Raw genomic sequence first — 15,738 nt, 5'->3', positions numbered from 1 at the left:
ACGTTTACAAAGAAGTTGTAATTTCGATCATTACGTACGTGGATATGCCACCACTTTTGAGTTTTGACAAAGCGGTGACTTTCAAAACCTCTGACTGTGAAGATCAAATACGAAAGTAGCGGACTTTTTAGAAACGGTAAAGATTAAATATTTGGAAAACACATTTGTAATAAGGTAACGAGTGGTGTTGCGTTTGATTAACAACACTCTAATCCCAGTACATGTTTCGGACAATGAATGAAGAGCAACGGGAGCATAACAAATTACGATTCCACAACATGATCATTGGACGTTTATTATAACTCGAGGTAACTAAAACCAGGATCAGTACGTACGTACTGCTATATAGGGGCGCAGTAAGAATTAATATATATCTGGCTAATTAAGAAGAGAAACCATTAATGTTAGTGTTTGCTTAATTTATTTCTGGATCTCAGTACTCCCACAAACGTCGTGAATCATTGTCGCCAGCGCCGTCCACGACGACCCGCTGCCGCTCTCCATTGCCTGCCTGGCCATGGCCTTCAGCTCCTCCGCCCTGGCCGCCGCCTGCTTCCCCGTCTCCCCCAGAATCAGCTCCTTCGCCATCCTCTCGACGTCCTCCGCCGCCACCGACGTCTCGTCTGCGGCGCCGCTCGGCGCGCAGCTCTTCCACGACGAACTTGGCGTTGAGGCACTGCTCCGCCATCATCGGCCACGTCAGCATGGGCACCCCGCAGCTCAGGCTCTCCAGCACTGAGTTCCACCCGCAGTGCGTCACGAACCCCCGCACGCTCCCGTGCGCCAGGATCTGCACCTGGTCCACCCACTCCCCGACCACCCGCCCCCGCTCCCCGACCTGCGGCAACTCGGGTTCGCCGGGCCGGACCGCCCAGAGGAAGTCCAGCCCGGACCGGTCCAGCCCGGCCGCGAGCTGCTCCGCCTGGGCAGACGGCAGCCGCGCCTGGGACCCGAACGCCACGTACAGGACCGGCCGGCCCGCGGCGAGCCGGGAGTCGAGCCAGTCCATCACGGGGGACCGGTCCGGACCGGGGCCGGCGTCGCGGGCCAGGCAGAGGGGTCCGACGCACCAGGCCCGGACCCCGAGGTCGCGGGTCCAGCGGTCCACGTAGAGCGGCTCCAGCTCGTAGAAGGTGTTGACCAGGGTGCCGCGGCAGGTCCGCGTGGCGGCCCTTACCTCCACGATGAAGTCCCAGAGGGGGCCCTTCGGGTCCGGGTCGTCGAACGGCGGGGCGAGGTCGGCCCTCGTGAGCCGGAGACCCGGGAAGGGGTGAACCGGGAACGGCTCGAGCCGGGAGGCGACGCCGGCGTGGGGCTTGTGGACGGTGACGGCGAGGCTCACGGCGGAGGCGAAGGCGCCCATGCCGTTGAAGACGACGCTGGGGACGCCGAGCTCGGCGGCGGCGGCGTGGGCCCAGAAGAGGAAGGCGTCGGCGACGAGGAGGGACGGGGGAGTGGGGCGGCGGAGGGATTCGGAGAAGGCGGGGCGGAGGAGGGACGCGGCGCGGACGAAGGGGAGGAAGAGGGACGCGGAGGCGAATTGGTCGGCGCTCTCGACGCCCCCGGCCGCGGCCGGGACGTTGGGGAGNGCGCGGTGGTGGGGGGGAATGGCAAAGAGGTCGTGGTGGTGCAGCGGTGGAGGAGGAGGAGGAGGAGGAGGAGGAGGCGGCGGCGGTGGAGGAGGCGCGCGAGGTGGACGAGGGGGATGGTGTGGCCTTTCGACACGAACGGGAATATCGCTACGCGGGGGATCGGGAGCGCATCATCGGAAGCGCATGAGGGCGCCGAAGAACTCATCATCGTGGCTTAATTAATTTGTTCTCGATCCGCAGCAAATTAATTAAAACTACCCACTATATATGAGCGACGAACTACGAACTACGAACTACGAACTACGAACTATGAACTATGAATTATTTGATCCTCCGCCAACGCTCATATCAACAATTAATCGGAGAAGAAGAGTCCCCGCCTCCCCGGGTAAGTGACAGCTCGAGCGATGCGACACTCTGCCACCACCGATAAAACAGTGATAACGAAAATCTCCGCTATCCCACCGAACAGAGTATTTTTTGAGCTGAAATGTTTTATTCCGATTAAATATTATTATTTTTTTATTATTTTGGAATAGTTCAAAATTTACTATTCTATTATTTTAGCGTAACAGTACTATTCTAAAGTTTAATTTTAAATTTTATAATTAAATTAAAACTAAATTATATAGCCATAATATTGTTATATATTATAATATATTATTTTTATTATGAAATTATTAATTGTACTGCTTAATTTATTACTCTAATAAATATTTAATTAGCTATTTGAGTAATTAATTTATTATTTTAATTAATATGTTAATTAAATAATTAATTATTTATTAGTGTACTTATTTAATAACTAATATTTATATTGATTAATTAATTATTATTTTTACTAATTTAATTATTTGGCTGTAACTAACTAATTAATTTATTAAATTATTAAATTATACCTGATTAATTAATTTATTAATTAACATTTAGGGCTATTTAGCAATAGTAATGATTAATTAGTAAATTAAGTAAGTTGAATTATTATTTAATTAATTAGATAAAATATTATTATATTAAAAATATAATTATTTTTATTCCTACTCTTCCAATCTAACCATCTGAATGCTATTTTGCTTATTTCCAAAAAAATTCAATTCTCATCCAAACGTAAAATTAATTTTATTTCAAAAGTTGTATCTATCTCAGGGATAGTCTGAAATAATACTTCCCTATCCTTCCTCTCTGCAATCTAGTGGGTAATTTGGACGGAAAGGAATGCTATAATCTTTCGAGACAGTGCCCCCATCCTATCCGGTGCTTGGATCAAATTAAGCTCCTGTTCGCCTCTTGGACCACCCCTCGCTGAACGGTTTTCCGTAATTTTTTGTGGTTGTGATTTGTTTCTCGCTTCTATTTTCCCCTCCCCCATGTCTTTGCATTGTTTTTTGTTTTTTTTGCTTCTGTCGCTCTCTCTCCTTACGGAGGCCTTGGCTGCCTCCATTTTGTAAGCCTAATTCATTCCCCTAATGAATGAAGCGGGTAGCGATTTTAAGCTACCTATTTTTCAAAAAAAAAAAAAAAACTTATTCCCGAACCATACCTAAAAGTAAATAAAACCAAAATAATAATTAATAGTAAAAACTTCATATAAATTATTAGTAGGCCTACTTAACACTTTTTACTGGTTCCAAATTGAACGCGATATTAATTACTCCCCACTCTGTGATGTAACTAATGCATTAGGTTTAGAGCACACATCTTGATCATTTATTATTTAGGAATGGTACGGTACCAAAACGTGGTGGCTTGAAAACGCACTCCACTCTTTTTATTCTTAATTTAATCAAGAGAAATTAACAAGAGATTATGCATAGAATTATGGAAGTTCCAAAGATTCCTACGCTCATACCGGCTCACTTTCTATTGTTCTTGTTTGGATTCTATTACTGTTAAAATATCACTGATCGTATGTGATGTTAATATTTGCTACTTGGGGAACATTTGGTTTGATATAATTATAAATACAGTATAGTTGAAGATATATACGGTTGCAACTAAATGCATTCTATTTGATTAGATATAGTAAAAAATATTGAAACTATAAATAATTTATTTGGTTATATATAGTTACGAAATAATTTTTAAATTTTATCATTTTATATATTTGATAGTGAGATTATCTCCAATGGAAAAAAAATATTTTTTTATTTAAAAAATATTTAAGGGGGTAAGCATAGTTTTTTGTTTAAAGTTATTTTTTTCAATTGCTGCAGTCCGAACTGCAGTCATTTTGGACGTAGTTCCAACTGCTGCAGTTAGACCTCTTATTACAGTTCCTACTCCAGCAGTTTGAGTTAAACATATCAGATCAAACATTAAATTTTTAGTACAGTACAATTGTAACTACATGCAACCAAATAATTTCTTTTAACTAATTAAATTGTTATTCAAAAGAGTAGTTACATAATACATTTATGGTTAGTAATTGGAAACCCATTACTGCGTTTCACAAAACATTCTAGAAGAAGCCTTTTCCCTCCTCGCTCAACCATATAATAGGGTAGGTGGCCTTTCTTTTAGTTCGATTTTTAAAAATAATAAATATATATTAAATAGTGAGTCTTAAAATCAAGTAAAAGTATTAATTCAGTAACATCGATTTTGCTTGAAAGATCTATGGTGCTTTAATAAACGCACTATTCTAGTGGGTATTCCATTGGCTAAGTCCATATGTGAGTTGGGATGGGTTGGGCCTAGGGGTCACGGCCTACGGGCCATGTGATAAAAAAAAGGGAATAACAATGTTGATCAAATAATAAAATATTGCATAATAAATATTATGCAAAATTGGCCTCTAGGCCAAACACTCACAGGCTTGAAAGGCACGTTTCCCGTGAGTGTTTGGCCTATTATTTGATGACGTGTACACTTCTGGCGTAGAAGACACTATCACACTTGCACCACGTCATCAAATAATAAGCCAATAACATTCATACTTTTTAAACAAAAGTACAATAAAAATATTTTTTTTACAATCATGATGGAACATATATTCTTAAATGGAGACATTTGATTGATTTGTTACGCCACGTCACCAATATACCCGTTGCATTTTAGAATTTTGTTTTTACATAAGGTTTGGTTCTTTGACCGGCTTGAGTATTAGTATTGACTATAGTCTACGTGAATTTGATTGAGCTCGAGTGCTCCTCTTTCTTTCACGTGGCCACTTTCTTCAACAAGTGGTAGAAGAGCGAGACGGTCAAAGTACGTTTTTTTACTCAGCTGGGTTGCTCCTCCGAGTGTCGCTTCAGAGTGAGCCATTTTAGCATTTTTATCGCAGTAGTCCTTTGGGACATTCTATTTAGATCGGCCAACTCTGTGGGTGATACGTGGAGTAGTTTAGGCATATAGTAGACTAGTCGGTTGGCGGTCCCTTTAGATTGAATCAGTTGTTACTGTTTCATAACTAGTAATGCATATTTATAGAGAGAGTATAACATCAATAATGATAGTACACTGAAGCTAACTAAAGCTTGAGTTCTCCGGAAAAAATAAAAAGAAAAAATAAACTTTCTATAAGACTAATCTTATGTACATCAGTGCATCAAAACAACATATAAATGAATAGCAATATGCACACAATTCTACATACACATACATGCATATGAATCCATGATCCCTAGATCTCATAAAAAACCGATCTGAGATCATAACAACGACATTAACGAAGAAAAAAAAATCAAAGGAACAAAAGAATGCTTCCATCCTCTAATCATCTAAAACAAATCGATGAAATATTACTAAATCGCGCGATGAGCTGCGAACTCGTGCTACTGTACGTGACCCGTGTATGAATCACGAAATCGTGGACCGGCGGTGGATGCGGTTGAGAATCAACCTGGCCTTCCTGCCGGCCTGAGGGGATCCCTCCGTTACGATCGAATACAATGACGATATGAGCGGCGGTATCTTCTCGATAACACTAACAACCTTGTCTCCGCCGTTGCTGCACAAATGCAGCAGAAGCGATACACAATGCTCCTTCCCCGACCGAGAGCTCGTCGAGCTTAGGATCTCCGCAATCTTAGCAATGCCCGCAGACCCGATGATAGCATCCGTTCCTTCATCCCTCTCGGCAATCTTTTCGAGGACTTGGACGGAATCATTCGCAAGATCAACGTGATCGCTCGAAAGGAGATTTGTAAGAACGGGAATAGCTCCGGCCGCTACGATCTTACGATGATTTCCCGGATATTGGAGTAATCCAAAGAGACAAGTGATGGCATTCTTCTTACCGCGGTAAGAGCCTTCTTGTAGCAGCTCCAGCAGTGCTGGAATAGCCCTTCTAATCTCTCCTATCTCTTTCCGATACTCGTCGGCCGAAGAAAGATAGAAAAGAATCGCCGCCGCATTATTCTGCGCCTCGACTTTTAGCCCGACCCGCATAATATCTATTATAAGATCGACACCACCGGCCTCGAAGACCGCCTTTCGACCATTAGGGTGCTTCGAAAGATTCAACAATGCGGAAACGATATTGAGTTGGGTCGAAGCATCGGAGGAGGAGGAGGAGGAGAGAAGGTAAAGAAGCCACGGAACCGCATCGGCTTCGACCAAACAAGCTCTGTTGAATAGATTGAACTTAGATAGCTTCCGAATCTCGTAAACCGCCTTTCTCTTCTCCTCCTCTTCACCTCCTTTTGCAAGCTTCTCGATAAGAAAAGCCACCGCCATTTTAGTCGCTCCGGCCGCAGCCGAACTAAACGGCGTGGCGGTCTTTTCTATATTCCAGGTATGCTTCGTGTTTGACTCGGAGATTTCGACGCCCTTGTTGCTATAGAATTGCTCGATAACACGTCGGAGAGACGAGTTCGGGACGAAGTCGACATTAGTGAGCTTCTCCCCCGTTATCGGGCACGTGCAGCTACCGGATTTGATCCATTTCTTAATCGCCACACGATCGTAGGTGTGACCAGTGGAGATCGTTACAGGATCTTTCATGATCTCAAGAGAAATTGGGCATACCAGTGTTTGTGGATTAAGCGAACTGGTATCGAACGCTCGGCGCGCACGTTCGTCACGGCCAACTCCTTCACCGTCGATGGTAATAAAGAGAACTACGCGGCAATAGACCATGAACGACATCAACGTACCGAAAATAGCAACTTCATTGCTTTCCTCTTGTAAGCATGAGAACATCTCCTCTTCTAAGAACGACACCTCCTCGTCGCACTCCGACCATGTGCTTACGTCCAATCGCTTCAGCACCCGGCTCAGATCGGCCGGGTCGGGCGCGGCCCCACTTTTAAACTGGTCCAGCACGAACCGAACTGTCCGAGCTGCGGAGTCGTCCGCAGGATCGACTTCGACGCCGACTTTGCGCGCTTGCGCCGATAAAAGAAAGATTAGCTCCTTCATCTCCGGAGCCGCGTCGATGGCGTCTAAGGGAAGCACGTCGAGAGCTACCGAAATGGACCTGATCAGCAGCCGGAACTCCGACGAGACCCGGTCGGACCGCGCAAGTATCCACAGGCGCGCCCCCCGCCGGGCGCAGTCGGAGATGAGGTTTTGGATCTTGTGGAGCGCGATGTAAAGCTCCGATAAGCCCACCGTGGCGGAAGCCGGAAGTGCGGTTCCGCGCTCCGCCACATCCTCGAAGAACTCCTGAAGCACGCCGACCTCGCGAATTGTCTCGAGAATTATGCGGCGGTGGATTGGAAATGCGTCCGATCGGCGGGCGATGATCGCTCCGGATACACGGATTAGTGCGCGGAGAAGCGTGGGCAGCGAGATCGAGTCGCAGGGGCCGATCGCCGGAAGATCAAGAATCCGGCGTGCCGATAAATGCGTCATAGAAAAAGAATAAGAATGCAGCAGCAGCCGCAGCAGCAGTAGAAAGATTTTTTTGAAAGAAATAAAAAAAACAGAATAAAATGAGAACGAAGTTCGAAGCGTACTTCGCTTGTGCGATTTTATAGGCGGGGTTGCGTACGTGGGTTTTACGAGCTCTGAAACATTGGTCCAATCATTTGACGCGTGTGGGAGGGACACGTGGAAGGAGATGAATGGGGCGGCGTAGCTTCCTCTGGATATGGATCGTACGATCCGGGCGGAGCGACTGGGCGCGAAAAGTGGGGACACGTGGCAGTTAACCGGCCCTACTAAGGACTTACCGTTCCCCGTGAACCCCCTCGGTCGCGGGGAGAAGTCTCCGTTGAGTTCCTTGGCCGACATAAATATCTCATCAGCTGTTACGGAGCCAACAGCGTAGTATTTACAAGACGAGTAAATAGTCGACACGTGTGCGTCAGCAATCGCGTCGGGCTGTGCCTTTGGTGTGAAGGGTGTCTCCTGTGCGGTGATTATCGGCGGGGTCGCCGTTAAGTGGCAAGCACGAGAGATGATTAAGAATCCAACGGCGAGGATGCACGAAACGTAGGGGTAGGGAACGGGACACGTGCCGAGTATCAGCGACGTGGACGTGGACGTGGGTGTGGGGGTGGCGGAGTTGGGGGCCCCACACGGCGGAGATCAACGTAGGATAATCCCCTCCCTGGTGCGAAAATTGAACGGCACGTGGCAGTCGCAGAGGTGACTTAGCTGCACGCCAAAGCGTCCAAGCGGAGCCAGGTGTACACGCGTGGCCACGTAGGATGATTACGTGTGGGACCCCGATGTGACACGTGTGGGCTGGGTACCACAAAGATCGGGACTTGTTTGGTCCATTTAGTTCAACTATAAAATTTTTCAAATAAAGCTCAAAATTTTACGTTTTGCACATTTGATTCCAATTTGTGACCTTATTTATAGTCGAGTTTCCACGCATTATTAATTAGAACACAAGTCATTTAGTAACGACGACATTAAAAAAATATATATATATTTATAATTCTTTTCACTAAAAAGTTTTCTACTAGCATTTTGCTCGATTATATAGAACTTCAACTTTCGAGAAACAGATCAAATTTATCATTTATCCTTTTCTCTGAAGCGAGTCATTATCTTCATTAATGGGTTTCCTGTACGTGATTGAGATAGCACGAATAATCAAATCTGGGATCAGTAGAGGAGGAAATCCGCGTTTAAGTGATTGATCATTTCGTGGCTGAATTTGACTGGGGTAAGCAAGTTTGCTTGGAATTGGAAATCTTAAGGCGTTTATTTTATTCCAACTTTGGTTGATTACCAGAAAGTGACCAAGAAATGCCTTATGACATGGCATCGAGCTCTGGAAACAACCACTGAGCTGATTTAAAATCTTATTGAGCAACCCCGACTGTCCGTAGTGCAAATGGAAAAGAACATGATAGTTGGTACTCAGTTATTCCAAGAAATCTAATTGCTTTGTATTTTCTGCTAAGTTTATTTTTAAAAAAAAAATAAACGAAACGGATTGCATGCTATCTTTCTCTCAAAATTCTCGTGGAATCGCTATGAACCACGAATATGGAAACAAAATAAAAATCAAAAAAGAATATCCCAACGAGGACTTAGTAGATGAATCAGTATGGAAGGGGACAAAAAAATGCTCCATTTCACATTTTTTCTAGTCCAAGGGGCCCAACAAACCCAGTAAGTGTTGGTTACGTGGACAGGCCCAATTAAGTTTTGAGTCTACTGGGCCGAAAAGGCCTAATTGAATATTAGAGAGACGGGGGCGAGAGAGAGAGAGGCCAACAAATTAGCAAATGCACTTTGATCTCAATTAAAAATCATACCACCTTGCGCCATGAACGTTACCAGATCACACAGTTTTTCGCCACATTCAAATTTTGCACATAGGAAATAATCTAGGTGCAAAATAAAAAAATAAAAAAAAATTATCCTTCAGATCTCATCCTCAAGCATTTTATAAAATTTTGCCCCTCACTTTCAGAAAATGATGAAAAATTTCACATTGATAACACTGAAATTTGGGGAAACTCAGAAGGTGCAGTTCCATAATACTAAACTAGCAGAGAAACAGGAGCTGCATTATCACAGAGATCTCATCTCAATTCCATGCAATAATTAATAATGCTTATTATTACAACCGGCAAACATTCATATTTTCAAAATAAACATCGCAGCAGCGACTCATTGGCATGATAATTACAGCCAGGCCGGGTTTTTCAACGGCGTAATGACTGCCTTGACCTGCAAGTAGTTCTTCAGGCTGTCGATGCCCTTCTCCCTGCCCTGCCCGCTCATCTTGTAGCCGCCGAAGGGGATCGCCGCATCGAAGACGTCGAAGCAGTTGATCCACAAGGACCCGACTCTCAGAGCACGAGCCAGCGTGTTGGCGGTGTCGAGGTTGTTGGTGAAGACCCCGGCCGCCAACCCGTACCTGCTGGCATTTGCCCTCTTGATGACTTCGTTAATATCCCTGTGATCATCCATAGGAAAAGTATTTTAAGTTTTATAGGAGTTTAGATTGTTTTTCTCAATTAAATAGTAAATGATGCTCTAAAATCTTAAGCTTCAGCTATAAGAGAACGTTGTTTTCAATTTTTATATACTAAACAATACTCACTTGAACTTGAGGATAGATTGAACTGGGCCGAATATCTCCTCTTGAGCTATGGTCATTTCATCCTAGAAAAATCGAGGAAAAAAACAAATGAGTAAAACACACCTAGAACTTCACTTTGTGGAGCAGTTGTCAGGGGAGCTAACTTGTTACCTGCACATCCGAGAATATGGTCGGCTGGATGTAATATCCTTTGCTGCCGAATCTATCTCCGCCAGCTACAAGGGTAGCCCCCGAGTCGATGCCCGACTTTATGTAGCGCAGAACTTTGGAGAACTGCTCATCATCAATCTGAAAAAGAACAAAATTCAATGACATATCATCTAAACTGGTCATGCTGATCTTCTCTTTACGAAATTGCCTTTATTTCTGTGAATACAATTCATGCCATTTTTCGTGCTGTAGTTACCTGAGGGCCTTGTTCAACTCCTTTCTTGAAAGGATCGCCGACAACACGCTTCAAAGCACGCGCTTTCGCTTTCTCTACAAACTCGTCATACACTTTTTCATGTACAAATGTGCGAGACCCAGCACAGCAGCATTGTCCCTGCAAAAGGAGTAACGATCTAAACATCATTAATCGATTTAAAAACTGGCGCAATTCCCTTTCACTGTAATTGGTGAAAATTACCTGATTAAAGAATAGTGCAAAATGAGCGAGCTCTACGGCCTGGTCGACATCAGCATCGTCCATTACGATGAAAGGAGACTTCCCTCCGAGCTCAAGAGTCACTGGCTTAAGATTGCTTCTTGCAGCCAATTCAAGAACGATCTTACCGGTATTGGTCGATCCAGTAAAAGCAAGCTGAGGAAAGGTACATAATTTTATATAGAATGACTCGTGTTATTACATGAAAATTGAACTAATTTAGCGGAGCACAACAGTAAGTACATAGAAAATTCAGATATAAACACCATGGAGCGTATAAATAAATGAAAATATGAACATATTTACCTTGTCCACATCCATGTGGCTAGCAAGAGCAGCACCAGCAGTGGGACCAAAACCAGAGATCACATTCAAAACACCATCGGGTAGACCAGCCTGAAACATTCATCAGAAATAGTTACCAGAATCCATTGAATAGAAGGAACAGGATATTGAATCTGCTTTGCGCTAATCGACTAAAAGAGAACTGTTCTTTTCACTCAAAATAAAAGAATAGAATTCATTTTTTACCAATTTACAGGTGTTTAAGAACTCGACACTTCATTTTTCCTTTTTCTATTCAGAACGGTAGAAATAGCCAAAAGAAATTGGGTGGCTTTGGCATTAATTGGAAAAATCATGGTCTAACACAGCTTATATAACTGTTAAATATAAAACATTACTGAGTTCACATCCCTGTTAATATATTGCAGAGATTAGAACAGTAAAAGACTTCAATCTATGCGGGCAACGGGAAGTAGATCATAAGTACGGAAGGCACCAAATGTTAGAAATCTCAAATGCTTTTTTCATAATTACCAAAAACCAGTAAAATATGCATTTCTTAGAACTCATTGTTACTGTGCATCAAATTTATGCGGAATAGAAAAAAGAAGAAGAAGAAGAGAGCAATAAATGGTAGTTGATGTATGAACATCTCTAGTTCAGGCAGATAAACTGAGCCATCTTTATGGGCCCCAAAGATTGAAAAAAGTCGTTGGTCAAGTCATTTTCAGTAGGCTTTACAAGCCGAAAAACTATGAAAGACCATAAGAAATAATTAGAGGAAAATACAAGAACAAAAAATCTAAGATATCTACTTATCCCGTAACTAAGACACAGTCGAACATGGATATACTCTGCACCCACCTCATGCAACAGCTTTGACACGTATAAAGCCGATAAAGGAGTTTGTTCAGCCGTCTTAAGTACAATGGTGTTTCCGCAAGCCAGTGCCGGCCCAACTTTCCAAGCATACATAAGAAGCGGGAAGTTCCATGGGATGATTTGACCCGCAACACCGATTGGCTCATGCAAGACTTGCACATGATGCGGGCCGTCGGCCGGCACAATGAGGCCATGTATCTTATCCGCCCAACCTGGAAAATTTTGAAAGAAAAGATTCTTAAGTTAATCTACTCAGCTGAGAAAGACGGATCAAAAGGCGATACTCTTTCATTACCAAGAAAAAATGAAGGCATTCATAAGCATTACCAGCATAGTAGCGCATCAGACGGGCTAACATTGGAACTTCAGCTAATGCAGCCTGTTCATATGGCTTCCCATTATCCCAAGTCTCAAGAGCAGCAAGCTCATCGTTGTGTTTCTCAATCAAATCCGCAAACTTGTAGAGAATGCGGGATCTTTCCTGGAAGATTTGAGGGATAGCTAGTTTACAAAAGATTCAAGAGATTGTGGCCGTAACTAATACGAAAAATAGAAATACACAAGATCGTAGGAATATACATAAGCTGTCATCTTTGGCCAAGGCCCTTCATCAAATGCCTTGCGAGCGGCAACGACGGCACGATTGATATCTTCGACATCTCCCTCGGCAACATGGGCAATGACCTCCCCAGTGCGAGGGTCCAAGGTTGGGAATGTTCTACCTGGTAGAAAAGGGGGTAATCTTAACAACTATCTCTGATCACATTGTTTGTTCGGCATTGCTTTCGAAATAGCTTCTCTAATCTCGAAAGACCAGGCATTTTGCTTGTGGCAAGAAGCAAAAATAAACTTTTGCACCCCGAAAGCAATAGTCCCAGTCTCCTCCACAGCAGGAGCTGTAGGGAAGATCTTCATGAGAGAGCTATAAGTGCTTCTTCAAACAGCTCTAAGTAAACAACACTTTCGCATGAGTGCAAGAAGAAGCAATGTACACGGCACACTACAAGATCAAGCTATAAGAATCTAGTACAAATAGTCCCACAAGTAAGATTAAAATTCAGTGATTAAGTTAAAAATACACATATATATACCAGATGCCGAGTCCACAAATTGTCCATTAATCAGGAGTTGGGTGTAATTGACTTGAACAGGCGGTGTGATCGGTTCTTCGGTTGCGGCTGCGGTGCTAAACCTTTGGAGAATCCCCGAAGACAGGGCATTTGCTCTACCTGAAGACGAAATTTATCGAAATGCACTCAGCAAAATTTTCGCGAATTGAGCACAGTGGTAAAAAGGCACTTACATTAGTGCAAAAATAAATAAATAAATGAAATGGTCACTGTTTTTGTCTATTAATTCACAAATTGAAGAACAAACAGATCCAAAGCACCACCTGATGGTTTTGTATATGGAATATATAGTGAATTAAACAGAACATAATAGTGATGATCCGAATCGAACTGATACAGGGAAATTGACACCCACAATTGCCCATAAGAACCAACAATAGATGATACCAATTTATTGGGAAATTTCTCTACCACAAAATCAAGCGAAAAAAAAAATAAAAAAAAGAGCAAATAAATGATCCATATTTTTCTCAAACTAGTAAACTACTTCACAACAACAAAAAAGAAAACTTTATAAAAAAATACAAAAGAGCATAGATCGTTGAAGAATTAAAACGGAAAAGCTCCTACATCTACCAAAAAAACCCCCACAAAAATATCAATAAAAATACAGAAAAAGCAGTAAAAAAAACGTTTTTTTTTTTTTTTTTTTTTTGGATAGGGTGAAATTTTACTAGTACATTCCAAAAACAAAATGTAAGTCTTACACCCTCCAGTCTAGGCTCCCGAAAATCTAAATAATTTTTCATNAAAGCAGCCAAAAAAAGAGAAAAAAAAAAAACTAAAAAAAAAGCAGCAGCATAGGTGACCTCTCCAAGGTGATAAAAAACCCACCAAATTAACCGAAATAAGTCAACAAACAAGTAACAAAAAAAAAAAAGGGTACAAAAACTAAACCAAGGCAAAACGAGGATACATACAGGAATTTTTTTTTTAAAAAAAATCTGCAAAAAAAGGAAAAGAAAAAAGATCACCTCCATGGAAGCGTGGAGATGCGTAGAGACAACGAAAGAGGAGAGAAGAAGCCGCTCTTCTAGCCGCCGCCATAGCCTTTAATGCCTCCTCACAAACTCCCCAGATTTTGTTCTCTGCGAGAGTTTCCTCACCCAAAATGAATGGATAATAAAGAGAGAGAGAGAGAGAGAGAGAGAGAGAGAGAGAGAGAGAGAGAGAGTTCTCTGCGTTACACTCCCAGATTCTCTGTACCTTAACTACACCCTAATTTATGGTGAAGCTCTCTTGGGTCAGGAGGGTACGGTGATGGGGGGCAATGTTGAAAATAAGAGCAAGTGGAGGGGCATTTCGTTTCGTTGTTTTCCCATTAGAAAATGTCATTTATTGATTATGGCCGTACCTATATAATCGTATCGATACTAATGATGAGCCACAGCACCAGTAGCTACGTGATCGAACTGCCAACTCAATTTTTTTAACTTCTAATACAAACAATATAAAAATTTACAATTACTCAAAAAGACATTATTTCGTTCCACTTAAAACTATACTGAAAACTCTTCTTTTTTTTTTCGGTTCAAAAATAGAATTTCGGTGTTTGATTACCTGAAAAAAAATGTTCTCAAATTTCTTCTACAGATTCAGAGAAAACAAGATGTTTTCGCTCTTCGCTCCATTACCGCGAAAAACTAAAACTACCATTGGAAAAAATGCGGCGCTGGGAGGAGAGGGGGCAGCGGCACGCGGTCCAGGAGATACACTCTATCTCATGGACAGCGAGAGAGAGGTCCACTCTCCCTTTTTCTTATATGGAGCAGGACTATTATGCTATTAAAAGTATAGTAGTCCCTGTGCTCTTAATTTTCTAACCGTCCATCAAAATTGATGGATAGTTAATTAAGCTAAGAAAGAGAAGAGAAATTGAGAAGAAATTGGATTTCTCAATTTTTCTTTTCTTTCAATTTCTCTTAAATTTTTTTTCTCTTTCATCTTAATCATCCATCAAAATTGATAAATAGTTAGAAAGTTAGGAGTACAAAGACTGCTGTACTCCTAATAGCACATTAGTCATATTTTATATATATATATATATATATATATATTAAAAATAATTTTTTATTTTTAATATAAAAATATTATTATATAATATTTTATTTATAAATATTATTTAAAAATATCTAGGAATTTATTTTATAGTATTAAATATATACTAGTAAATATATTATATAGATACATATTAATTATCTAATAATATGTTTTAAATAAAATTATTTATTAAATATAAATCTATAATACTACTATATATAATATAATAATATATTATATACATCAATAATAATAATATATATTAAGAATAAAAAATATATACAGATATTTTTTTATTTATAACTTTTTTTTCAACCAAATAATCGTAACAAAAAATTATTATTATTTTTTGTTACAAATCAAACAAAAAAATGTTAAAATTTATTTTTTCAAATTATTTTTCCACTATTTTTTTATAATTTTCATGTAAAACAAACACACCCTAAGTAAAAAATTAATTAAAAAAAATTAAATTTTGCTGTAAAAGATTAATAAGCGAAAATAATGCATGAGAGAATCTCCTACTTATTGAGCAATATTTTATCCAGCAGACTATATGAATAATAACTTAATAGTTAAAAAAGTTTAGAATAAAATTTTGTATATTTCAACTGCTGCTGCAGCACCAGTATATACTAATTAATATTTGGTGATATAACGACCGTCTTTAGCGCAAGTGGCAGAAGAATTTGGTGGTAGGTACTCGAA

General features: G+C 41.4%; 3 protein-coding genes across 3 annotated transcripts; all 3 read right to left on the bottom strand.

Annotated features, from left to right (window-relative positions):
• LOC109711442 (UDP-glycosyltransferase 90A1-like) lies at nucleotides 144-2,058 on the bottom strand. The gene is given in 3 exon segments (XM_020234469.1): nucleotides 144-601; nucleotides 603-1,557; nucleotides 1,560-2,058. Coding segments are annotated over 3 exon segments (1,377 nt in total). The 5' UTR covers nucleotides 1,801-2,058; the 3' UTR covers nucleotides 144-420.
• Nucleotides 5,088-7,464, bottom strand: LOC109711438 (U-box domain-containing protein 19-like). The gene has a single exon (XM_020234466.1). It carries the CDS (start codon nucleotides 7,386-7,388, stop codon nucleotides 5,391-5,393), a length of 1,998 nt encoding a protein of 665 aa, XP_020090055.1. The 5' UTR covers nucleotides 7,389-7,464; the 3' UTR covers nucleotides 5,088-5,390.
• Nucleotides 9,383-14,186, bottom strand: LOC109711737 (aldehyde dehydrogenase family 2 member B7, mitochondrial-like). The gene is made up of 11 exons (XM_020234931.1): nucleotides 13,965-14,186; nucleotides 12,952-13,089; nucleotides 12,440-12,582; nucleotides 12,188-12,341; nucleotides 11,843-12,072; nucleotides 11,000-11,089; nucleotides 10,676-10,849; nucleotides 10,454-10,591; nucleotides 10,198-10,335; nucleotides 10,048-10,109; nucleotides 9,383-9,900 (listed from the first exon to the last, which is right to left on the bottom strand). Exons 1-11 carry the CDS (start codon nucleotides 14,035-14,037, stop codon nucleotides 9,627-9,629), a joined length of 1,614 nt encoding a protein of 537 aa, XP_020090520.1. The 5' UTR covers nucleotides 14,038-14,186; the 3' UTR covers nucleotides 9,383-9,626.

This window comes from Ananas comosus, linkage group 6, assembly GCF_001540865.1.
Source record: "Ananas comosus cultivar F153 linkage group 6, ASM154086v1, whole genome shotgun sequence".
NCBI lineage: Eukaryota > Viridiplantae > Streptophyta > Magnoliopsida > Poales > Bromeliaceae > Ananas > Ananas comosus.
This window is presented reverse-complemented; position numbering and strand designations above follow the sequence as displayed.